This window comes from Drosophila hydei, unplaced genomic scaffold (assembly GCF_003285905.1).
Source record: "Drosophila hydei strain 15085-1641.00,03,60 unplaced genomic scaffold, DhydRS2 tig00000001-arrow-pilon, whole genome shotgun sequence".
Classification (NCBI taxonomy): Eukaryota; Metazoa; Arthropoda; class Insecta; order Diptera; family Drosophilidae; genus Drosophila; species Drosophila hydei.
This window is the reverse complement of record NW_022045643.1, coordinates 8,792,857-8,819,485: the sequence shown is the minus strand read 5'-3', so window position 1 is coordinate 8,819,485 and position 26,629 is coordinate 8,792,857. Positions and strand designations below refer to the sequence as shown.

Genomic DNA, 26,629 nt, shown 5'->3' with positions numbered 1-26,629 from the left:
ATGAATGAAGCTGCTTGATAAGCTAACCTTGATAAACTGGATAAACAATTTTATAGCCTGCACCCATTGCAAATGGGAATTCAGGGTATAATTGTTTTGTGAAAATGTATGTAACAGTTTGAAGGAGGCGTGACAGACTCAAAAAATTATATATACGACAAATTAATGTATATATATCAAGAGGATGAATCGGACAATAAGCACTGTTCAAAACCTCAAAGCCAAGAGACTTCGAAACTTAATTCCCGTATAACATCAGCAATACAAGCTTATCATTTTTATCGATAACTCATCACAATCGTTGGAAAACCGATAACATAACTTCGTTTGAATATTACAAAAGATGGAAATAGAAAACTTACCGTGGAGCTTCCAGCGATTTTATATATTTTGGATTTTGGATAACCCAAAATTCTTTAAAAAAAACATATTTCGAATATTAGAAACTTGGGCTAAAACTAATGCATACATATGAATGTCATTATCATTGTTAAGAAAGGTCGTGAAGAACAAAAGTTTTTTAACATTTGGCATATCAGCTGGTCGCAGGGTTCAGGGTAACTCCGAGTCGGGCAGTCTCTACTAGAGTACTGCTACTTGTTACTATATATTATTAAATAAAGTCCCAGCTTCTGTTTAGTTCCACATTCAAAGTCATATGCACAAGACGACGGCTTTTACATTTTCACAAGCAAAATGTTGTTAAAAGCTCAAAGTTTCGTATGCGTTCTAGTTTTTGGTTACTTTGCTACGGTAGCTGCTGAAGATAAACAGGTGAGTTGAGCACTCGTAAGTCTCAATTCAAACTGTGCTCAATTTGTACATTTGCAGTTGAACAATGTTCTGCAGAGTAAAACGATTCACATTGTCGACGTCAACGGGAACACGGGATCTATGCAGATAAATGCAACATACAAGAATATAAACACGCTGAATGTTGTAGGCAATGCAAATCACAGTCTATTGGCCAATTTTATTGGCACAGGTCTGATAAAGTCTCCGCCTGCGCCAGCAGCCGATGTGACGACAATCATTAGCGAACTTAGAGCTCAAATCAACAGTTTGAATGCCTCTGTGAACCATCTGACGAATCTGCTCACATCGCATTTAGAGGAGAGGAAGCTGGAGAGGCAGGCAGCTGGTTGCTCTGTGATCGACAACGTGAGCAGTGTTCAGCTGATCCAGATTCCTGGATACGCTCCATTTCGAGTTCTTTGCGATTCAGAAGTCGGCTGGATGGTCATACAACGTCGTTGCGATGGCAGCATTGACTTTTACAGAAACTGGCAAGCATATCGCAATGGATTTGGCTCCTACGAAGGCGAGTTCTTTCTCGGCCTGGAGTACATACATCGCCTGACCAAATCACGGCCATACGAGCTTTATATCGAGCTGATTGACTTCGACAATCGAATCTCCTACGCTCGATACGACAGTTTTCTCATTGGCTGCGAACAGGAGCAATACATGCTGAAGTCCCTGGGCACGTACAGCGGCAACGCTGGCGACTCATTGAAATATAATCTGTATGACAAGTTCTCGACCTACGATTACGACAACGACGATTGGTCGGGCGGCAACTGCGCCAACTATTACGAGAGCGGCTGGTGGTACAAGTGGAATGCAAATAGGTGAATCAACGATTCACGTAACGCTTATCGAAACTAATTACTGACTAGCTCTTTCTACCTTCATTTAGTAACCTCAACGGCAGATACATTAAGAGTGGAGAGAAAAGTGCGAAGGGCATTTGGTGGTACACGTTGCATGGCTACTACTCGCTGAAGTCGGTCGGAATGTTTATTCGACCAAAGTACACTTTACTTTGAGCTAAAGTTACAATATAAACTGATTAAAAAATGCATATGAGACAGTCTGAAACATAAATAATAAATAAATAATTATTCGATTTATAATAGAAGATAAGGAAAGCACGTGTTTTGTTTATAAAAAGTAAAGCAAGCGATTTTTTATACCCGACACCAGTTGATGTTGTGAATTCGGGGTATATTGATTTTCATAAAGGTTATGTAACAGGCAAAAGGTGGCGTGGCTGAACTCATTAACCATATTTATAACAGATCAGCAGTCGATATAGCCTCAGTGAGAAATAACAAAGCTAAAGACTGGGATTCTTCTGGGTATCTTCTAGTCGAGCAATCCCAGCAGATGAAGCAGCTTTACAGTTTTCGACAGGGCATGCGATATTCGGACACTCCCCACTAGAAGTCTCTTGTTATATTATTTTGAAATATAATCGCATTCGCTGTGAACCCGAGACCTGTATTATTGATTGCAGTTTGATTTTGCTGTATAAAGTAAAGTCGTTGTTCAGATGAACAAAATGCTATATTCTTCCACTCACTCAGTCAATATCAAACATGGGAGCTGTGAGGATGTGTATTTTTGAGCTTTTTCTGCTTATGTTATTGGCAGCGCGATATGAATGTAATGAGATTGATGTAAGTACTGTAAACTGAATAATATGTGGACTACAATATTTTCACCTTTATACTACATAGACCTTATCGCTGGATAAATTGAAAACAGAGATCAAGTTGAAAGCTTATAAAGTGGCCATGCAGGAAAGGGATGAGCAAATTGCGAAAATACAGGAACAGCTGCATAGCCTCCAAGCAAAAGTTGAGCTGTTTGATCTGTACAGCAATGAAAATAAGCAATTAATCGCATCGATGAAATCACAATTGGACTCCAACACAGAAGCTCTACGGATAGCGTTGAATCAAATTGCCAGCTTTAATAGTTCCATTGCCACGCACGGCTCAAGCACCAAGTCCGAACATAAAGCCTTAGCTGAAGATCAGGCCATGAATTGTATGCCCTTCCAAAACTCATCGGATATACATGATATATTTGTGAATGGCTTCGGACATCTGTCGGTGCTCTGCGATGCCCAAATAGCTGGCGGCGGTTGGCTAGTGGTGCAGCGACGTTTCGATGGCAGCGTGAATTTCTATAGAAACTGGGCTGAGTACAAGGAAGGTTTTGGTGAACTGGAAGGTGAATTCTTTTTGGGCCTGGAGTCACTGTTTCATTTGACCAAATCGCTGCCGCATGAGATGTATGTAAGGCTTGTTGACTTTAACAACAATGTCCGGCACGCCCGTTACGATAACTTCATGATTGGCAGTGAGGAGGAGCAGTATATGCTGAAGTCACTGGGCACGTACTCCGGAAATGCTGGCAATGCCTTGGCGTACAATCTGCATGACAGCTTCACCACTTATGACCAGGATAACGACGGCTGGTCCCAAGGCAATTGTGCCGTGTATTACCTAAGCGGCTGGTGGTACAACCTATATGGCAACAGGTAGGCTTAAACACAAATATATTTGCCTTATACTTACATGAATCAAAAATCGCATTGCAGCAATCTCAACGGCAGATACTTTGATAAGCAAGTTCATAGTGAGCAGAGCATTTGGTGGTATAACTGGAAGGGTTATTATGCATTGAAGTCCGTTCAGATGATGATACGACCCAAATATACGTCAATCTAAGCCACTAAGAGAATATATTACATTTCGATTGTTTCCCAAAACATCTAACTAAATACAGTGAATATATATATATATGCATATAATATTTTATTTTCTTTTCTATATATTTTATATGACAATTTGTCACAAATGAGGCATCTTTGACCATTCAAAAATAAATAAATATATTATTAAAAAATGTAAAGTCTCTTGATCTAAAGTATATCTTTCTGTTAGCTATACATAGTGAAAGAAACAATCTGCATTGAGCGATTGACATCTCAAGTTATTTAGCCACAAACAATTTGAGCAATAAAGAGAAGTGAGTGTAGAGAAAAGCAATGTTGATTTGTAAGAAGAATGTTGCTATTTGACAAGAATTTGTAATAAATGCAGCATAGATCGCTGTAGCTCATTCATATGCAATTTACTAGGCTCATCTAAATTGGATTCATATATTGTTTAGCACTTTAGAAGTGAGTAAAGTCTTTCTTTCGAAACTAATGTTTACCCTTTGTCCAAGCAAACTTATTGCTTTTAATTGTATAAACAACATGAGAATTTTATTCCTACACACGTAAACAGAAGTAACCAGATCTGTTCTGGTTTCAATTTCACATTCTCTTCAATTTATTATTCTCTTAAATTGTGATACAAATGAAGAGCATGATGAGAGCTCTTAGAAATTCAAAACTCACTCAAAGGCAAATGCTGTTCGTATTGATCTCAGTGTTAATTCACTCAAATGCCTGCGCAGCTCATTTCTTGAGAGCTGTTTTGGAATGTATTCAAGATGATATTTAAATAAGACAAAGAGTCTAGACATATTAAATTCACATACTTCACACTTTACTATAAAAAAATCTCATTTATATTAAATGAATTGAATATATTTAAATATATAACGAGCAAGTCAATGTTAGTGGTTCCACCTTTAGCGACAAATCGTTGTAGATAAACAGTTGCTGGATGCTTAACAATATTGTATTATCTATACTCTATAAAAGGAACTCGTCGAAAACATTGTCTACAGCGTTTTTCTACTCATGAAATCATTATGAATGCATTAAGGATCAGTGGCGCTGGGGGCCAAGGTTTCGCGTGCGCAGAGCAACTTTGCATAATCCATAATTTTTGCATTGCCAATTGCTTTTCCAGTTTGGTGGCAGCTTTGACACTCACACACACGCTCAAGCACACACTTGGCAGCTCGGCAAACACCCCTTTGGCTGCAGCGCAGCGCCAGCTGTTCAAAGTCAAAATTCGCTATGCGCCGTTAAGGAAATTGCTCAAATTTTGCGGCCAAATTGAAAAGTTCTTCAACGTTTTGCCATTTTTTTCTCTCGCTTCTTTTTTTTCTATTTTTTTTCAATTTTTATCCTTTTTTGTGCTACTGTCTAGTGGGTGGGCCAGCGCTGGCAGCACTTGTTGTGGTTTATGTTTTATTATGTTTTATTCTACACTCAGCTTTTTGAGCGCATGGCTGCCTGATTGCCACCATTTCGATACTTGACTGAGCAAATTGAAAGTTTTCTCCATTTTGTTTGTGTGTTCGCTGGAAATTCTGTGGCCACTCGCCCGTGGCAGCAAGCCTCCATCTTTTTGTTTATTTTTTTGTTGTTTTTGCATACGAACTAAACTAAAATTTATAAACTATTTCGATTTGGTGTGCATTACCTTTTCTCGCCTGTAATCCGCTTCAGTATCAAATTGCTCAAAAGTGCAAAAGTTGTTGACTCGACCAATAAATTTGTGAATTGCTTTCAGGTTTACTTTTCGCTAGCTGCAGTAATTGGACGCCAAGTCACGCCTCAGCGATGAAGCTCGATGCATGCAAATTTAAAGCATTGCACTCAACCACAAATCAAATCAAAACACAATTGCAGCTAGCTTGATTGAGTGCTGCACTCAGTGAGCAAAATCAATGGAAAATTAATATGAAAAAGTCTTAAAGGAAGAGGTGATAAAGGCTCATAAATAATATTAAATTAAATAGTTTTGATTAAGCTTTGATTGATTGACCAAATAAGAGCAGTGATATAGGAAATTTCAACAAAGCCGCAACCAAATGCAGATATTGCATTCTGCCTAATTTTATTACCAATATTATCATGCCATACCATGCATAGTCCTCACGTCACCGCAGGCATTAGGTGGCCAATGATGGCAGCTTTCTCTTCATATTCAATATTAAATTCGTATTCTGCTACAGCGATTAATTTATTTTGTTATTTCGCAACAGCTTAAGGGACAAAAGAGTAACCCTTTTACCTCTGCGACGCACTGAAGCCATGAAAACAACAGATCCAAACGCCCTTAAAACGGCTAGAATCTTGCTTAAATTTGCATTATTTTCATAAATTAAGCAATTATATTAAATATTTAAGATACCCTATATTATAGATAAGTGAAACAGCGGCTGAAATATATTTATGGGAAATAGTATTGAGCTGGTATGGTCACCATATTTATGTGATATGTATATGGATATAGAGAAGCAGCAGGAGAAGCAACTAGACGCAGTTGGTCAATAAGATGGAAAGTAAGCGCAAACTATCTAATATCGTGCACTTTATTAAGAAAAGGTTTCACGAGAGTTACTTGCCGCACCTCTGCTATCTTCAGAATTTCTCATTAGTTACATAAAATCAACACTCCATGCAAATAAATTGTATTTGGAGAGTATATATCTGTCATATTAGACTTTTAACTTTCTCCTTAATATATAAAATATAACGCATTTATACAAAATGTATTTGATATGACAACATTTCTGTTTGTCACATTTATTTATATAACTATTTCAAAATATATTAATTTTTGAATATTAATAAAATATATTTAACTAATTGCATCAAATATTTCATCATTTTCAAAGCAGCTAATATGATAAAATAAATAAATAAATAAATATATATATATATATATATATATATATATATATATATATATATATATATATATATTTATATATATATATTTATATAATCTAAAGTTTCTATATACATAGGAAATAACAGAGTGTAATACGAGCGCGTGTAAATCAACTCAGAGTTTGTTTAATATTTTATCACCCAAACAGTTGTCGGCCTTGCTTTGGCCTAAAACTTGAATCGCTTCCATCGTCGGTTGACAGCTCAAACTCAAATCGATCAGCGCTGACGGCAGAGGATGGCGCCATGTGAATGAACCTTTTGGTCAGTTCACTTCCGTAAACAAAAGCCACACTAACTGCTTGTCTTCCTCTTCTTTCTCTTGTCTTTCTCTGTTAGTTTGTTTCCTCCTTCTTGGCATTTTCTTTTTTGTTCATTCGACTCGGCTTGGCATTCTTTGGCATAAACATGCTTCAAATATGTTGGTCATATAAATGGTTCACGTCATGCTTTTAGGCAGCACCGCCTTAGCCTGCCCAACGAGAAAAAGCTGCCAATGACCAAGTCCACGTAGTAAATAACTTACTAGCCCAGTGGGCATGGCCGAAAATAACGCCCACATTGTACTTGAACGTGCACTTGTTCTGTGGCCGGGGCCTGGTCATCAATTACGTGAAGCGTTTCACAAATTGCAGCCGTTAATAGGACGCGCCCAGGCTCTAGCGTCTTTCTCTGTCATAGCTCAAAGGAGCTGCCAAGTGGCCGTCAATGGCGTTGATTGAATGAAATGGTAAAAGGCATCAAAATTGCAGTTGATTAAACGCGTCACTTAAAGCTCAGGCAGCAACGAAAGTCCAAAAGCCAAAGCCTTGGGCTCAAATTTCAACGCATCGAGATAGTATCTTAATTACCCACCCACACAAAGCAAACACACCCACACACACATACACCCACACAATTGCCCAGAGAAACATCAGCAAGTCACTGACCCAGCCGCAAAGGAAACAAATTTGGTCAGCTCTTTAATATTCTGCAAGTCAATGTTTACGCTCAGTTTCAGCTTCGGCTTATATATATATCTTAATATATAAAGTACTAATCAAGTTTGCATGAAATCTTTTAAAACTTAATATGCTGCATAAATGCTACAGGGTATCTTTCAGCCGTAAAAGTTGACCTTGTTTTCCTTACTGAACGAATTTCTTTTAAGGCGACAAAACGATAACAATTTCCTGTTTGCGTAAACTTTACGCGCTCACACTTTCTCGCACTTTACACAGGCTCGAGGCCGCTGAGCTCCGGACCACAAGGACCACAGGACAAACGGAAAACATTAATTACAAAGACCACACACACAGACACTGAAACATTCCGACTTTGGCACACTTATTGTATAGAGACTGGCTGCACACCTAGGCGTATACGCAACAATGACAACAATTTGGGGCCCATCGGCTGCCAGCACTGAGAGCTACGCTCTAGGACCTACCTCGCCCTTTAGGCTCTGCCCCAGTGTGCGCAATTCAAGTTTGTTTTGTGCCTCTACTCGAGTGCTCATTGTTTGCGCGGCCGCAGTTATTTATGCTGGGCTCCATTTGGGCTTCGCGTGCGCCAACGTGTTTTTTTTTATGCCACTGCCTCGTCCTCAGCTGATGAGCATTTTATTTGCTGACCATAGTTGTGCCAGGCCTCGAGACCACAAAGATTTGTCATTTCCACCAGACACCATGAAATGTGTGGAACGTGTTTTCCTCGAGAGTTTCGCATAACAAGCTCAAAACAAGTGGGCGTCGCTCAGTGAAAAGTGCACGACTTGAAGATATGCTGCGCGCTGATACAGCATCAATTTTAATATAATTCCATTAATCAATCAATTGAAGCACAAATGAAGCTTTTTAGGCCCTTGGAAGTTTTAGAGAAAATGTGAGCTTAAAGAGCTCTCAAATGTGTTAGGCGTGGAGTTGTCCTAGACGTACTTCATTAATGCTTAAGTCCCTTGTTGATAAATATGTAAATGTGAAATATATTGTATTTTGCTGATTTGATATATCAACTCAGTCCAAGAAAGCTTTTTAAGTGTAGCTTGCGGAAAAAACTAAGAATTTTATGCTTTTTAAATAAATTTGTCAAAGTTAACAGAGGCAAACTTTAATCATATAATTTATACGACTTTCGTACCTACATACCTACGCATGTATATCTATGTATGTATACCTATGCTATCATAGTAAAGTGCTTCTATATAATTTGACCCCAGGCTATGCCCAAGAAAAATACCAAAGGTTAGGCACTTGAATGCTGAGGTTTTCTAAGAACTCTGCCACAGCTAACAGACACAAACTTTAATTCAAGCAGATAGAGGCATACATACATACTCTACTACTCTACAGACCCTCTTCTAGGGTATTATTGTAGTGCCTGCCAACTTCCATACACAAGCATGTATTATGTTACTTGTAATGAGCTTCGGTTTCATGACATTTGAGTGGTTTCACTTGGTCAGCTTTTTATTTCATTTGTTTTGCTTAAAGACAAATTATTGAGGTTTTTACTTTATTTTTATAATGAAAAGCAATTGTGTGTGATGAATGATTTATTGATTGATGAATTCGAAGAAATTCAAGTAGCTCCCATGTTTGCTTAGTTACTCCAAATTGCTTTCATCTCTTCGCAATTCAGTTAAGCATTTAATGAAATGATTACGAATTAATTTCTATAGATTTATGAGCATGTTGCGTCGTCTTCAGTTTCTCGTATTTCAGTGGTAAATTAATTAAACAAGCTTAAATTAATTAAAAAGTTTTTGAGCTCTCGTCGTAAGTGTGTGTGTGTGTGTGTGTGTGATATAGAAGTCAACTTTTTTTAGCATGTTACCATTTGGCAACCTCATTTGAAATCCCAGCCGCGAATTGCGTTGAAAACTTTTGCCAGAATTCCAAATTAAAAGCGAAAACCAACTGGGACTCATACATGCATACTGAATAAAAAATACAAGAAAAAGTAGGCTCCCAAATCATTTCAACATCACGAGAAAGGAAAAAAACCCGAATGGCCCCAAATAGAAAATATGCAAAAATAAATAAAAATGCCAAAAGGCGATATCCATAAGCCGAGGTGGTGGGCGAGCAAACAACAATAAACGAATGGGCCAAACGAATTGGACAACGGTACAAGCTTTCCCCGGCTCGCTCGGCCATTAGTCATTATTGACACATTCCTTCCGCCTTTTTCTAAGCCACTTCGCCAATCTGCCCCGGCGTCAATGCGCCAGTTCCTCTACATTCTTTTTTTGTTATGTACTTTGAGAGGGTTTTGTGCCAGCCGAAACTGTTTTGCTGCTCTTAAGTGATATTTCCGCTTGAGTTACCATATTATTTTTGTTTATCTTCCACATCAACTCATAGTCATGTTTTCCATATGTAACCAAGTCACCGAACTCCGAACAAACTGCCTCTGCATAGGAAAAAAGCAATCAAAATAATAAATTAACCTGCAGCCAGGTCTACATCGTATTAAGATATATTTGTTTGAGTATTGCTTAGCTTTTTTCCAAGTTCATCTCGTAGTCCATATGCCCCACTCAGCAGCAGAGTTACATGTAACAAAATAGAGAGAATTTTGTTGTTTGCCTCTCGTTTTTCTTGCGTTGGCGGATTACAGTTCAATGATGTATGCTGTTAATTTGCTCAACAACAGATGAGAATCTCAACCCAGGCAGAACAATAAACAACACAAAAAAACTAAAGTTTAGTTTCTATAAAGCTTAGCCATTTGATGTTTAATTTAAGGCGAGTAGCAAATAGGGTAAAGTATAGCAAGTGCTAGCAGAACGAAAACTCGACTCGGAAAAAGCTTGTGAAAATTGTTTATTTGAGGAATTTCTAATTCAAAGGGAATTAGCAATGCTCATGACGATAGAGTTAGATGCAAATGTTAGATTTTAAGTTAACATATCAAACTCCGATGCAAAATGAATAAAAATCTGTTATGTTTTATACATAAATCAATGAGAAACAGTTCTAAGTCATATGGAAGGGAAACACAAAGCGATTTAGTCTTGATACTATGAATTTTTGAATATAAATTTGTTTGTATATTTATGCCTAAGTTAAATAAACCGAAATGCCGAATGCTGTCCTGTTTCATTAGAATTTTCAGCAATATTTGTGCAGAGGCGAACAATGAACTCTCATTAGATAAAGACAGAGCTTAGCACACGATTAAACCTTAATCATTGTCGACTTAATTAAATTAGATACTTGCAAAATGGATTCGATACGAGCTTACGCAACAATGTGCAATATTCGAAGTTACTTTTGCTTTGGATCATTCAATTTTAATGCAGACTAAGTGCAGATTTCAGTTCAAATAACAAATAACAACAAATGCCCCAAATAGTTATACACACACACGCACACACACAATCGTGTGTGCATTTAAATCGAGTGTAAATGTTTATTTAATCGTGCACAGACCAAAAAGCGAACTACAGCTACAGAGTTTATTGTGAACCCAATTAAAGCAACGCCTCGTTGGTTAGTTTTGCTGGTTTGGTTTGGTGTGGTTTGGTTTGCTGGTTGGTTAGCCTGGTTTCCTGGCTGGTTGCTTCTGGGTGGGTGGCAGCAAAAAACACACACACACACAATTGGCAAACAGCAAAAGCGAAAGCAAAAGGCAGTGCAGAAAAATGTTGCCGATTCCTGTTACAAAATCAACTAAAACAACGAACACAAAAGAAGCCGCTAAGTAAACACCCAACATTTACAATAACAACAACAACAACAACAACAACACCAGCAGCAGCAACAACAAATATTACAAAGTAAATAGAAAGAAATGCCAGTTAGTTGCACAGTTGTTCAGTTGCCAGAGTTGTTCACATTGTTCTTGGCTTGTAAGTTGGCCGAGATACAAAATTGCAATGCTAAAGTACGGTTAACAGGGGCTGGCTTGTAAGTCGACGCACCACTGGAGCGTGTCCTGGCAACGATAATAAAGGCGAGCACACAAAAGGCCAGCGCTTAGCTAAAATCACAGCCCCAACTGATACGCTGGCTCCAGGACATGAACTTGTGTGCTCTCGCTTAAATTGGAAACGAAAATATTTAGCATAATTAAATGTTACTCAAAATGCCAAAATAATTATTAAAGTGACAGCATAATGAGTGGTGGGCACACACCCAAACCACCGCCTCACAAAGGGCAGCCAGCACGCCGTCTTGAAAATGGAAATTGATTGAAGCTAGGCAAGGCGAATGGCGAGCGGATGGATGTAAGTAATTGAATGCGAAAGCCGTAAGTGGGTCGCGGGCTGCGGCCTGAAGGTCAAGTGGCAGAAGGTGCTGAAGTGTTAAAAACAACTAAATATCCTCAAGGTATTGAGCTGCAGACACTAAGTTAACGTTAGCCTCTACTACTCAGCACAATATGTTGCCCAGGCCTGAGGCCTGCAGCTGACTTGATAAACAGATTACAATGGAAATGGCAATAGATTTTACCTGCCTCAGAAATATCTGAAGTGCAAACACATTCAATAGACAAGGCACAATGCACAGAAATCAAATACATTTAACACAGTAAATGTTTCATTTGAATTAAGTCTGACTCAGGCATTTGCTGTAAACATTCATAGAATGTGAAACAATTAATTGCCACATATACAGCATTGCGCGTCGTGCATCGCCTGAGGCATGACCAAAAGTTTTTAGCTTAGATAGCTTTCAAAGGTTTGTATTTAACAAAATAATAAACAAGTCTTTATCTTTTAAATGCGAAATTCATGCTCTAGGCGCTGATTAACTCAGCTTAACTTGCAATACTCGACTAGCGAATACCTATACCAAAAATAAGTTGAAGCTCAGTTGACTTGGCTTGGCGCTATTGCTGAAGGAGATCTTAAACTTATATTTATTTTTAATGAAAGCGACTCCTAAGAAGTTTGCATAAAGTTTCGATGAAGACTTGACCTTAAAGACTGGCAAGTCAACCAATGCAATACAACATATAAATATAGAATATAGAATTTATAATGCTTTAACTTTATATATTATATATTATTATACTAGAGATGTAGGTGACTTATAAACAGTTCGCTTAAAGCTCAAAGTTTCTCTGTCATTTTTGAATCTTTTAATCTTTAAAAACTATATATTTATAAGCAGCTAACTACTATAAGTAATAGCTATTATATGGATTATGAATTTCAGCTCTAAAGTGAACTGTTATGCATAGAGCTTTCTTCACTAAAGCACAAAATATTTCTTTCTTTAAAGCTTAATCGAAAGAAACGCGAATATCGTATACTAAGTAAAACGAATATCGTAAGCTTAGCAAAATTAAGAACCATCCATGAAATAACTCACAGTATAAGCCAATTGATCATACTTTATTGAAGGGTATTTAAGCTCCAAAGACCACTTACCCAGGCACTTTGAGTGGGCGTGTAAAGTAGTTAAGAAGCGTGCTGAATACTGTAAAATATAAATTGAAAGTAAATAGTCAAGTGAAAAGTCGATGCAAAACTGAAATGTTCGACATGTTAGGGTGGACCAAAACCAAATTGCATTGCTAAACAGCAAACCATCGCCCGCCTGCCGCCAACAACCCACAGTTAGCCTCAATTTTATGAAAACATCTATGACACATGACGTTTGTAAGTAATGTGAGAAATCTAAGACATGTCCTTGACGAGTCACAAAATCGATTTCTGTAAGTAAAGGAATATGCACGAAGCACAGGCACTAGGATTTCACTTGACAAACCAATTTTTTGCGGTCTTCCAATTCAACTCTTGAGACTGAGCAAATTTGAGTCATTAAATTTTGAAGAGACTCTTGAACAAGTTGGCACGTTTCGACCATCCGCAGCACCTATTCGAGTGTATCACGCGGTAGCTGTGTGGGGCTGGGAGCGTGGGCAGGGCTGGGCTGGGTGACTATACAAATTGCGCCCGAAAGTATGCCGCAACCTTTTTGGCAGCTTATGCTAATGCATAAATTAGCTGCCTAACACAACAATTAAAAAAGTTCCATACTAAAATTAGACATTATATTTTATGGGCCCAACTTTTAAATTGCTTGTGATATTTCAAATTCTAGACGGCAATTATCCAATGGGCCCTTCGAGATACGTATCGAATGACACTCAACGGGTTTTATTTTTCGGTAATTAAAAGCTTTGCGAGCACTGCTACAAATGCCACGAGCAGACCGACTGACAGCCAGTCATCATCTCAGCAGAAGCTTTGCGCTCAAGCTGCTTTTTTCATATTCCTTCTTCTACTTGCTTTATACAGTGCAAATGTGTAGACGAGCAGAACTAATTGAAGTTGGGCATCTAGGTTTTGTTGAAAAGCATGCAACAGACTGAAAGAGGCGTGGCAGGCACCTTAAAAGTAATATAACATAACAGCATCAGCTCAGATTAAGGCTATCTGCATGTCAACCCTTAGGCATGAACTAGTTATTAAACAAAATAATCTTTGACATTTGTATGCAGCAGTTTGGCTCATTGGTTAGGGCATCTTCTAGTTGTGTCCACTTGAGTACTTTTACTTGTGTTGTAAGTGAAAGTGAGATCAAGAAGGCAGCAGCTTCAATTAGTTATCTAAGTATATACATAAAGGCCTAATATGAATGGCAAACTGTGTCGACTTAGGCATTTTAAGCCAACGTCTTAAATATAAATATATATATCTATATATATATATATATATATATATATATATATATATATATATATATATATATCTATATATATATATATATATTTATTTATTTTTTTATGTTTATATATGGCTTTGAAAGCCTTAAAGATTTCAGGATATGCAGAACAAAATCGCGGAAAAACGATCTGATTTGAAGAAAAATAGTGCTGTTTCATCAAAATAACGCAACGCGTTATAAATCAATGAGAACGATAAAGAAATTTCAAGAATTTGACTTTACATTGCTTTCCTATGCAACGTATTCTGCAAACCCAACCCCCCCAGAGTTTCCTTCCCCTTCTCAGAACTCAATAGAAAGAGGCAATCTTTGAATTTGATGCTTCTCTTAAGACGCAAGACAAATCGTGATGCAAAAATAGCAACGAAAAACTATATAGCCGCTATAACAGTTGTGCTATTGACAGAGCATCTGTAAGTCGATCACTCACATCATTTTGCTTCTGTGAAAATAATTAAACTGATTATTCTGCTGGGCCTTACATTTATTGCAACCATTACTCATACGCACCGTTCGACTGCTGGCCATTCATTCACGGGCTTACGTGATGGCCCGTAATTACCCAACATAACAGTTAATGAATGACAGCCAAAGGAAAAAGAAGAAGAAGATGATGAAGAAGCTTTTAAGAAGCCATCGTTAAGTAAACATGCGGCTTGGCTTTCTCTTACAACCAGCCTCTGGAGGGCATTAAAGACGCTTGTGGCAGGGGCTATCGATTTTTGAGCATTAGATGTGCATTTATCTGCAAATTAAGTTGTGGTTGCGAGTGGAATTAAATCTTAAATTAAATTCACAGTTACGCACGCACAGCGGTATTTTGCTAATTATTAGATTTACGTTTTTGGGCGCTGGCACTTGAAATTCAATTAATTACGACGCCCGGCAAGGGTGGGGGAGGGGAGCGCAAAAGTTGACGCTTTATTTCGGCACGTGATAAATTAATTTAAGCCAAAAGCGTTTCGTGTAATGTTTGCATATTGCGGTGCTGTCCAGGTGCCACAACGACCTGGGCGTGGCCGTCACAGTAGTAACAAGTTTACAGCGCCTGCCACACGAGCAGAGCCCGTCCGAGACGCGGCTAATTGAGTTGCGCTGCGACCAAATTGTAATACCAACATTTTATTTGGCAAATGAAGTTGGACCGCTTTTGGCCATTGCACGCAATCCCATGTCGCCCCCAATTAACAGAATATTTGAATACTAAATGCAAAAGACTGCGCGTCCCCTCGCAAACACCCCGAAATCAATTGGGAGCACTTTAGAGCTGACCTCTAACCCGGTGCTGAAACTGTTAGCCTGTTAGCCTGTTGTGCCTAAGCCCGGCTCAAGGCCTTATGCGCACTCTTGACAGCTCAATTTAGTTGCCCCACTAATTAAAACGCAGCTCTGACTGCGCCCTAATCAGCGTATTAATCTCTGTTTAGGAGCACAGACAGTGCCGAGACACAAAGTGGGAAGACCTTGAGCTCTGCCCTTTTGAATGGCTCATTTTTTTTATATATTTGTTATCGCTGATTCCCTATTCTATTGTTGTTGTCGTCAGGTAAGGGTATAAGACATCATTGAGATGATCTATAAGAGGTTCCCGTCTTAGCTCTTATTAGCATAAGCTGCCATTGAGACTGTAAATTATGTGTCTCAGATCTTGTCTACAAATATGCTCAGTTTCTTATCTGCAGCTTCGTTATCTGCCTAGCCGACTAAGTGGCCGCCAAACACGTATTCGATGATCAAATGATTCTTAAATTATATTCCATGAAATATAAGTGTATTCACACTTTGTTGATGCTTCTATATATTTTGCCTACTTATTTTATACTTGTCTCGAGGTTTTTTTTTTCATTTGACACAAAACAAATTCGGGGGAATTTGTTTATTGTTGTGATGTTTTTGGTGCTTTTGTCTAATATTCAGCTTGACACGAAATATTATTAATTGGTCTAGACGAGAACAAGGCAGGCATGAAATTCAAAGCGAAGCTATTAAATATGAAGCAGGCAAATGCTTAAAACTAAACTGATATGGGGCGCTGACAAAGCGAAGAGATAACAAGAAGTCAGATTTCTAAATGATTACCAATTACTCTTAAGCATTAAAGATATTCTGCTTATTATCAGATTTGCCATACACCAACAACTTTGGCATGTGGGCCAAAGCACTCTGCCTTAATTTGCTTCCACTCGCAGTGGGATTTCATAGCAAGTCTGACAAGCGCTGTGCAACAGGACAGCTGTCTGCACTTGCATGCCAGAACTAGACTTTGAAGTCAGCTTTTTTTCTCAACTGCTGTCATACAATTCACAGTGTGAGCAAAAAGTATCCGTATAGCATATGTGTACTTTTGTTTTATGCTTCTTAAGATTTACTTGACGGATGAACTGATTCGCACTTGAAAAGCAAATATAAATTGCGAGCTATCTATCAATATATTATCTGTATCTCTCTTTAATCGTGTAGCTACTAATTTATGAGTATTCTATTGAAATATGTTTTTACCTATATGTCAGGCTTAAGGAGAAGACTTGCATTATAAGTACATGGTGTTTTTTTTTTGATCTTCACAACTTTGAATTGGCAATAATACTTTATTTAACAACACTTTACACTTAACAATTAATAGTTGCTTTTTGTTGATTTTTATTTGACCAAAACAACGATTGCGAGTTGAATTGTGACGTGGCTTTAATCATATTTAAACATTAATGTCATTAAATTTTCTATGCAATAAATTCTGCTCATTGATATTCAAATTATATTATTATTATTAAATTATATTATAAAAAAAACCTCCCGATATATCCTTACATAAATATTTGTACCTTAAAATTTGAATTTTTATTAATTAAAAAATCCATTGAGTGAAAAGATATCACCTGAATTCCTATAATTTTACTTATTGTACATATTTGTATTTTTTTTTTTTTTTTTTGTATTATATCAGCCTAACTACATTTATTATCAATCTATCTATATATCTTAAATATTTAAATAAACATTTGTATATTAAAATTTGCATTTTTTTAATTAAAAAATCCATTGTAATATCTTTTCGCCTAAATTCCTATAATTTTACGTATTGTACATATTTATATTTATTTATTTTTTTTTTTTTTTTGTATTATATCAGCCCAATTCAATTTGTTATCCATATATGTATTAAAATAACTTTCTAGGTATTATCACACTATTCATAGTTACTTATCTATCATTTTCTCTATATTTATTATATTTATTTAATATTTATGCTATTAACTTATGCTCCTTATTTATATTTTTAATACGCAATTTATTAAAGATTAAATCATTTGTTTCAGCGTTTTAATATACACATATATCTCTGTAAATATAATTTTCTATCTCCATATCATCCATTCCCCATTCATACCTATTAATCTATTGTCCCATTCAGCTATGTCTCTTTCCACTTATAAATATCTCTCAAAATAGCTTTCTATCTATATGTGCATCTCTGTAACATTATATTTAAAACTTTCTAATCATTTGATTTCGTCCTCTTCTATCTACTCTTATTTCAGACTTTAAACTTGCAAAAAATTTTCTTGAAGCAGTTCCTCCAGAATGGCTATCAAATTTTCGGCTGCTCTCTCTATACCATAAAGTTTACTTAATGAAACCTTTTAAATATAGTTTTATGTGCACAATATGCACATTTTGTACTGCAAGTTTTGTTCTTCTTTGCCATTAAAAGTCAACTTCCGTTAGATACTATGCGATTTTCATGTTTCATGCTAAGCTTTATTGTTGGCAGAGCTTCTTAAGTGAAGTTCAGCCACATGCTAATTAATTGCAAGCCGCTGCATTCTGGCTCAAGTTTTTATATGACTTATTAATAATGTAGCAGCCGCAGTGTTTGCACCGCCAACGCGCACACCACACAGCCGCATAAACCACCACAAAGTGTGAGCACACATATGCCAGCGCTCTTACCATTATTATGTAGACAACATGCAGTCGCTGTTTGACTAAGGCGACGAACGAAAGAGAAGCAGTTGACTCAACTAACAAGAGCCAAGTGCATAATGAATATTATGGTATTTCGGGATTGTGTCTACATTTTGTGTATGCTGCAGCGGAAAGTGTGTTAATGGAGCTTATTCCTGGGCTTGTTGGCACACACAATCTACTTGTCACTTCTCTCGTAATTAATCGAATTTACTGCTACACAGCGTTCGATTCCCAATTAAATGCAATTTGAATGGCTCGTGTATGGCATCATTGTCAAACGCTTTTGCATAGTTCAAGCTGAGTTGGACAAGCAAATGTATAGCATGAATATTCAGATGCGACTTCCTTTCGCCTCGAGCTGCTATCTGTCTCGCAGCGCACCGTCTATTGTTCCCCATTGCCAACGTTACCCCGTGCTCGGGGCCATTGTCAGACGTTGTCGTTCCCATCTTGGCAAAGTTTCACGCACACATGAGCACACAAATGATTACAGTCATCGGTAGTCAATGCAAACAAAGCGAGCAGCAAAGCATCCACGAAATACATCCTTAAATATTCATAAACATTAGATGAATATATATGTCTTTATGTGTGTGGCTGTGGGTGTGTGTGTATGTGCCTAAGTCTACTTGCATGTCGAATCACAGCAGGAATTTTAAGTCCACTGTTTCGTCTTATAGCTAATCAATTGAATTCTCTCTCTCTCCTGCTGTTTTAGACTTGCTGCTGTCATGCTGTTTGTGTCGACTTGCACTCAAGGCATAGTTTAAAGAGTAAAGTTTTGGGAAAGTGGAGATTATGTTCGGTGTTTAAGCTGCGCTCAAATATTGCTGTCATAAACTCGCAGGGTTGCTGCTCCTCTCAAATGTCTGCTCTAATCTATATACTATATAATCTCTCCTTGATACAGTTAATGCACATAATATGCTTTTTATAGCTGCTGAAGCAGTGAGGTTTTCATGCCAAAGCCTCCAGCTGGGCTATATACGTATATCAAGCCGCAATATGTCGCGCTGTCTTATATCTCATTCTCACCTGACGACGTTTGTTAGTGCTAGTTTTTGAGTATGTAAATATTATCAGGTGTCTTTGCTAGCTTTTCGCCTGTCACCCTCACAGGCAAAACAAACTCACAGCACACAGAAGCCAAATGATAAATGGATTTTACGCTTCTACGAGCTTCTTTTCGTGTGAAATATAAAAAAGATACTCGCTTCACTTTCGCTCCTAATAGATATTCGTTTGGAAAGCAGCTGCAGTTTAGCTGGCTGCTGGCTGCTGGCAAGCTGAGCTCGAGCAGAAATTTTGAATATATGCGAGATGTAGTGTCGATGCATAGACATTCTTCTACCTGTTTGATCATATTATTCACGCATAAATTATACCAATAAAAACTGATTTTTATAAATATTCCATCAGTTTTTTAGAGCAATTAACTTAATAGTTCTATTTGCATATATTTATACTTAAATGTATTTACTTTTTTGCCCTCATACATTCTAATGAGTTAACGCTAAATTTAATATTTAACAGAGCATGAACCAATTAATTTACTCAGCAAAAAATATAAATACAAAAATAATGCATCCAAATGTAAATATTTGCATTCGTGCACACATTTTTATACCCAGTTTGCAAAGCATTTTTAAGCCAGGTAAAAGTGCAAAACACATAAAAGCGAAAAACTTCATATCTTTAAATCAGATTTGCTACGCAGGCAAAGCTTTTAGTCATGGGCTCTGTATGTGCAAGCCTGTGTGTGTGTGTGTGTGTATCTATTGGATACATTTTGTACAAGGCCTAACACGATACTGCCATTAAAATGATTGAGCCACAGAAACCAAAAATCCACAATTCACCAGAAAATTTGCCAAGTAAACGGATTAAATTTCTCGTTTTCAGAAATACAAAAAAACGAAATTTAAATACAACAACGAAATACCCTGACAAAAGCTCTACTATACGTGAAAGGAGTTTTATTAAATTACAAGTAAATTAATGAAAGAATAGAACATATATTTTTAAGCCTGGAACCCATAGAAATTTCGACAATTGTCAAAATGTTTTCAGCAGGCAGATCGAAGCCTATAAGGTTTGCGCAAAGTATATTGATCAAATGTTTATTATTATTATATAAAAACAATGCAGTAATGAGATCGCAGCTGCCATGCTCCTCAGACTGCAAAGCATAAAAAAACTGAAGAGACTTAGAAAATAACGACGATGGAGCTGATAAAGTCAGCAACGATGGAGCAGCTGAGCAAGATTTTAATAAAGTTTTCAAGGATTACATTGAAGAGTGCAAAATCTATAATTATGTATAAATACATAATTTTTGACAAAAAAAACACAAAAGACTTACTGAACAGATATATTACCCAAGATCAAAGAGAACTTGAATATTGAAACCTTTTTTATGTCTAAAGGTATTTTCAAACAAACTCTATTTCATCTTTTTTCTTTTAAATAATTTTTTCTTTTTTTTTAATTGTTAAGTCTAACAACTTTTCTGCCTAGCAATACTTTCTCAAAAAAAAAAAAAAAAACAATAGCGATTCCAAGGAATTTCTATTGTAAAATATTTTAAAAATTTATAATATATTAAAAAAACATTGTAAAATATTTAACTGCATGTAGCATATTTTGTGCTTAAGCTAAGAAGCTTCTTATCGGCAGGAAGCGTATAATTATAAATTCTTGTTACAATATCGTAATCAATTTAAGCATTTCAAATATAAACAAAGTTCTCGGCAGCGCCGGGTTAAGTTTGGATGTTTGATTTATGTTGGGGGGGTGTGGCTAAGTGAGAAGGAGAGAGTGAAAGAGTCTGTGTGTGTTGCCAACTTGTGCAATTCAACTGCCAAGAAAAGTTCGTCAGCTTGACGCGCTTCTGTCTGACAAATATTTGCGTGCAAAAATTGTGTTGAACAGGAAGCAAAAATAAGAGAAGAAAATATTAAGAAAATATGTGCTCAGAAAAATTCGCTGTAAGTTATGCTCAGGTGAAATGAGTGCGCAGGCAGATATGAATAAAACACAGCTGAGTACTGTGAGTGCTAGCAATCAACGTCGCTTTACACGCTCAGCCCATGCAAGGAGGAGTAATTTACGAAAATTATGCTCGGCTCTTAGCAGATTTCATTTAAACAGTTTTGCATAAACAACAAATGCCGGCTAATGGAGTGCAGTGTAGGCTTGTAATTAGGAGGACATCCAGCGAATAAATGATTGCCAAATGTAAATACACATATTGTGCAGTCGAGTTAGATTGAATTACGCATACGCCATGCGTGCCCTGCAATGGCAGCTGACTGTCATTTCAATTGATGGATGAATGTTTTGCCAATTTTCCGCCAACTGATTGACCCGTTAGCCACAGTAATAGCAGCAACAACTACAACAACATCGTCATCATCGTCATTGCTATTAGCCACGTTTATGGCGTCAGCCAGCAGTCAGCTGCATGGCGCTATCATTATGACTATCACTAACAATCCAGTGATAAACTGCAAGATGGCTAAACATCATGAAGTCAATTATATAATGATGTCGACATCGCCGTCGCTAGTTAACGCCTCGCCTGGGTCGATGCGTCGACCACTTGACATGCTCGTTACAATTTATGGTTTGTTTGTATTGGAGGGTCGCTCGGTTATGGCACACGCCACCAACATGCAGACGGAAGGAGGAGCAGGAGGGGTCTTCACTTGCTGTTCACTGGCTGCAAAGAAGTAGCTGAACCCTAATAGCTGTCAAAATAATTGTCCGTGTTTGGATAGCTTGCGAGCTCCATAAACCACAGGTCTTTACCCAGCCATGTCAATGGACATATCAAGTTATGAGTATATCTAATATTAATTTGAAATTGATCTATAAATTGGCAATGAAACTGGAACTTGATAAAGTAAAGAGCTTAGGTTAAGTTCAGCAACGCTATGAACTGTGTGTCACAAATGCCTAATCTATAATAAATTTGGTAAAATAGCTATATATAACTAATAAGACTGCTCTAGTCGGAAGTGCATGACTGGCAGACACTGTGAGCTATTAGCAGAGATGAAATTTTTAACATTATATGCGGCAGTCGTGTAATAAATTGAAATTATAAAGAGCCTGCGATCATTACTGGAGTTTCTTCTCTCTGCTTTACAGGCTCAATCGTACACTCGCAGCATAACGATATTCAGAGCTTAAGTTAATTACTAATTAGAATAGCATTGATATAGTGCAGCTGTGTGCGCATCTACATATATAGTTGGCGGACAACAGCACAGTAATAGTAGATTGAAACTTAAGAAATACACAAATGACCCCATAAAGAAAGAGCCTTTAATGTCTATGGAACTAATTTAAAGATACCCGTTTAGCTGAACAGTTACTGCTAATCAGCCTCGATGTTTTCCAAATTTCATAGATAAACAGTTTCATAAATCATATAAATTATCATAGGTCATCAGGCAATCGCAGGTGAAAATAAGCCAAAATACTTAACGATTATAATTTTGATTTAATTTTTTTTTCATCGAAATGATAATAAATAATTAATTACAGCCCAAGACTATTATTTAACATTAAAGCTAACATATATATGTATATTTTAGATTATGCCAGTAAGTTGATTGTGCCATAGAAAATCCCCTCGTCATTTGATGCATAAATCAAAACGAAAAAATATATATATGTATATATACTAAAGACGAAGCTACGAATGTGTCATTAATGTGAATGTTTTTTTTTTAATAAGAACATAATCTCTACTTAAATAGTTATTAATATTTCTATGAAAGAAGCTTTGTATGTTTTGCATTAATGCCTTCGCTGCACTCATTGACAGTGAGAATTCACGGTATGAAAGTTGTATTCACATGTGTGTAACAAACAGAAGAAGGCGTGGTAGACCCTATAAATTATAGAAATTCTGGATCAGGAAGACGAGCTGATTCCATCAAGTGTCATTCGTCTATCCGATATTCGTCTATATAATATATAATATATAAATATAATATATAATATATAATATATAATATATAATATATAATATATAATATATAATATATAATATATAATATATAATATATAATATATAATATATAATATATAATATATAATATATAATATATAATATATAATATATAATATATAATATATAATATATAATATATAATATATAATATATAATATATTTTTTTGAATACCGTACTAGCTGGAGACTTTTGAATTACTGTGAAGGTCTCTTTATATTGAGCACATATGAACAAACGCAGTCGCTGCGTAAACTGCGCAGTAAGCAAATCGCGTGAGTGGGCATATATACAATAGATCGCACACTAGTTCAGAATTCCACAAGAGTATTTCAGAGTCGTAGTGATACGATTTCAGGTTTTTAATGTCAATTTTTATTTTTAATAAAAGCAAAATTTTTCACCGAGCGTCATAAGAAAAAATTAATGAATACATTTGGCGAGCACAGTCAAGTCTGAGCAGGTCTCTGAACAGGTTGTCAGCAATCAACACAACAAAAGCGACTCACAAAAGACTAAAATTGTTTATAATTCGATTGAAATGAACACAGTTATTGCGTTGATCTTGCTGTTTGCGGCAGCTCGTGGGGCACAACTCAATGTGAATAAGCTGCTGCCCGAGGTGCATGATGATAAGTTCTACTATTTTGGCTTTGGAAGCAATATGCTAGCTAAGCGCATTCACATCCAGAACCCCACCGCGCAGCTGGTGGGACCCGCAACGCTGGCCGATTACCGATTGGACTTCGCCACGATATCGAACAGGTGGAATGGAGCTGTGGCCACCATTGTGCCGACAGCGAACGCACTTACTTGGGGCGCGCTGTGGGACATCGAGTTGACCAACTTGGCGGACATTGACGAGTGAGCAGCGCAACGAAAATTGGCATGTAACAATTAATACTTGAGGTATTCTTATCGCAGTCAAGAGGGCGTTCATCTCAACCTGTACAGACCCATCACAGTGCACGTAAAACTGCATGGCAATGGAACGGAGATTTCCGCGAGAGCTTACGTCCTGGTGCAGCAACCCGAGGGCAACGTGCATGGCATACAGGACTCTATCGTGCCTGAGGACCGAAAGCCTTCCAAGACGTATCTACAGGTGTTAGTCAAAGGTGCCATCGAGAGTGGCGTTCCGCTAGAGTATGTCAACTGGCTGAAAAATATTAAGCACAATAACATAACGGTAAAAGAATTCGAACGGCTTCTTCAGTTGGAATCAGTGAAATTGTAGAATGTAGCGTAATGAGTTGAAGACTTATGGAATGTTAAATAAAATGAACAAGGTTGAACTGCTTTATAACTGCACAACTGCTTAAAAAGAGGTGACCCCATGCCCATATTTTAGTCAATGTTTAAACCAATTGTGAACAGTTATTCAGCTGTACTCGAATTTTGATTGGCCATGAGCAATGTAGTGTAAATTAGTCATAATGTTTTTTAATATAAGTCGGATTTTTAAATAGAATTGTAATTACACTTTGTAATAAATCGTTATTACAAATGGCTTTCCCGATGCGAACTGTTCTCGATTCTTAGCCAAGTTTCAATAACTCCTAAAATCTGAACTGCTTTACTACTGTGCAGCTGCTTGTCAAATGCAAACACATGCATCTGTTCACATAACAAAAAACTAAAATATAAGCTTTCTTATCAGAGGAAGTTTCGAGATATAATTTATGGTATAATAAATGTAAACATGTATATTATTTTTAAATATGTATGTGCTCTTAACAAATGTTTCGCTATAATAAAGTAACAAAATATAAACTCGAATTAGTAGGAAGCGTACCCAGTGTTTGTAGTGTAGTGTAAAAATCTTTGGGCGCTTGCTTTCGCTTTCTCATTGTCAAAGTCAGTCGCTTGCGGTCAGCTGTGCCAGCCACGCGTAAACAAGAGATTTTGTGATAAATTGACAATCATTAGATTAATAAATAAAATTCTAAGTAAATTAACTTGAATACAGTTATATAAATAAAATATATATAAATATATACATATATACATATACATATATATATATTTTAAGTGTAATAACAAAGAACACGTAAGTAATAACATTATTTGCTAATAAATAAAATCAGCTGTTTGAACTACAATAAAAATAAAAGCTCTGATATGGCGAAAGCTTTAAACGCCTGCCAGTTGTTAATTATGAATGAAATTAAGATTTAAATACTTATAAAATAGTGATACTATTATTAAATAATTCGTTTCATTTGCAATATGCAATTAAATTAATGCTTTTATAAATAATTCATTTAATTGAATTTAACAAATTTCTGTAACAATGAAATATATTCGCTTTAGCCAAGACAACAACCTGTAGAACTGCTTGCATATACTACAAGCAGTGCAATGACATGCTTAACAATGACTGCAAAACTGCAGCACAGAACTCTTGACACATGAAATATTCAAGCATATTTCAGATAGTTTTTGTTCTGTGTAGATCAAATTTCAGCATGTCACACACAATCTAGCATATTTGAAACTCTTTACAGATACGCAAATTGAACACCAGCGCTTTGCGTGGCAACGACCCAGCTGGAACATGGCCAATAAGTTCTATTACTTCGGCTTCGGCAGCAACATGTTGGCCCGCCGCATACACATACAGAATCCAACGGCACGACGCATAGGCGCTGGCAAGCTGGAGGTGAGTGTCAGCAAGGCAATATTGTAGATATTGATACTTAAGTATCAACTTTGCAGAACTACCGCCTCGATTTCCAAGGCGTCGGTTCGAATACCTGGCTTGGAGCACCTGCGACAATTGTGCCCACACCTGGAACATATGTATTCGGCGCCATTTGGGAGATCGACATGTGTAATCTGAACGATTTGGATAAGTATGTTAGATAGCTGCATTGACTCTGCCATGTACTAACTATAGTTAAACAACAACCAACAGCCAGGAGGGCGTCTCGAATGGCATCTACAAACCCATCAGTGTGCCAGTTCACTCCCTGCATGGCAATGAGAAAATCATCTGTCGCGCCTATCACCTGAGCAATCAGCCAGAGACAATTGTGCACGGACAGGCTGCTAATGACGTTGAGGTGCCACCGAATCGCCAACCCTCCCACACATACCTCAAAGTGCTGGTGAAGGGTGCCGAGGAGTCGGGCATACCCGCTGACTATGTCAAATGGCTGCGAGGCCTGCAGCATAACGGCAATCAAGTGGAGGCAATGGAACTCAAATTGGAGCTATCGACAGTAAAGCTCAGCTAATATTGACCACTGTTCCTAACTAACAATTTATGTTGCCGATTTATTGTGTATTCTTTTCTGTATATAAATTGCAAGAGTAAAATATATGTTCATCTGTGTACCGAAATATTGAGATAGTTTTGTGCTGATCTGAATAGAAAGGGACTCAGCTCAGGTGCTATCTTCAACATGCTTTAACGAGCTGTTTTAAGATACAGTTACCAAATTGTTGAGCTGTAGAGACAAGCTTGAGACGTGTTTTCACTTGAAGCCTACTGAGCTTATAGAATGTATATGAACTGCGAGAGAGCGACGCTGTCTGTG

The 26,629-nt window shown here is 37.1% G+C and overlaps 4 protein-coding genes across 4 annotated transcripts; all 4 read left to right on the top strand.

Moving 5' to 3' along the window:
• The first annotated feature begins 652 nt into the window (after positions 1–652).
• Positions 653–1,916, top strand: LOC111599242 (ficolin-2-like). The gene is made up of 3 exons (XM_023314842.2): positions 653–774; positions 832–1,631; positions 1,700–1,916. The coding sequence occupies exons 1-3, from the start codon at positions 697–699 to the stop codon at positions 1,827–1,829; spliced, it is 1,008 nt and encodes a 335-aa protein (XP_023170610.2). The 5' UTR covers positions 653–696; the 3' UTR covers positions 1,830–1,916.
• Positions 1,917–2,347: 431 nt separating this feature from the next.
• Positions 2,348–3,661, top strand: LOC111599235 (ficolin-2-like). The gene is made up of 3 exons (XM_023314832.2): positions 2,348–2,462; positions 2,523–3,331; positions 3,392–3,661. The coding sequence occupies exons 1-3, from the start codon at positions 2,382–2,384 to the stop codon at positions 3,519–3,521; spliced, it is 1,020 nt and encodes a 339-aa protein (XP_023170600.2). The 5' UTR covers positions 2,348–2,381; the 3' UTR covers positions 3,522–3,661.
• A 19,912-nt stretch (positions 3,662–23,573) lies between these two features.
• LOC111599245 (gamma-glutamylcyclotransferase-like) lies at positions 23,574–24,438 on the top strand. The gene is made up of 2 exons (XM_023314845.2): positions 23,574–23,951; positions 24,012–24,438. The coding sequence occupies exons 1-2, from the start codon at positions 23,629–23,631 to the stop codon at positions 24,322–24,324; spliced, it is 636 nt and encodes a 211-aa protein (XP_023170613.2). The 5' UTR covers positions 23,574–23,628; the 3' UTR covers positions 24,325–24,438.
• Positions 24,439–25,501: 1,063 nt separating this feature from the next.
• LOC111599248 (gamma-glutamylcyclotransferase-like) lies at positions 25,502–26,426 on the top strand. The gene is made up of 3 exons (XM_023314849.2): positions 25,502–25,749; positions 25,806–25,942; positions 26,005–26,426. The coding sequence occupies exons 1-3, from the start codon at positions 25,645–25,647 to the stop codon at positions 26,324–26,326; spliced, it is 564 nt and encodes a 187-aa protein (XP_023170617.1). The 5' UTR covers positions 25,502–25,644; the 3' UTR covers positions 26,327–26,426.
• The last annotated feature ends 203 nt before the right edge of the window (positions 26,427–26,629 follow it).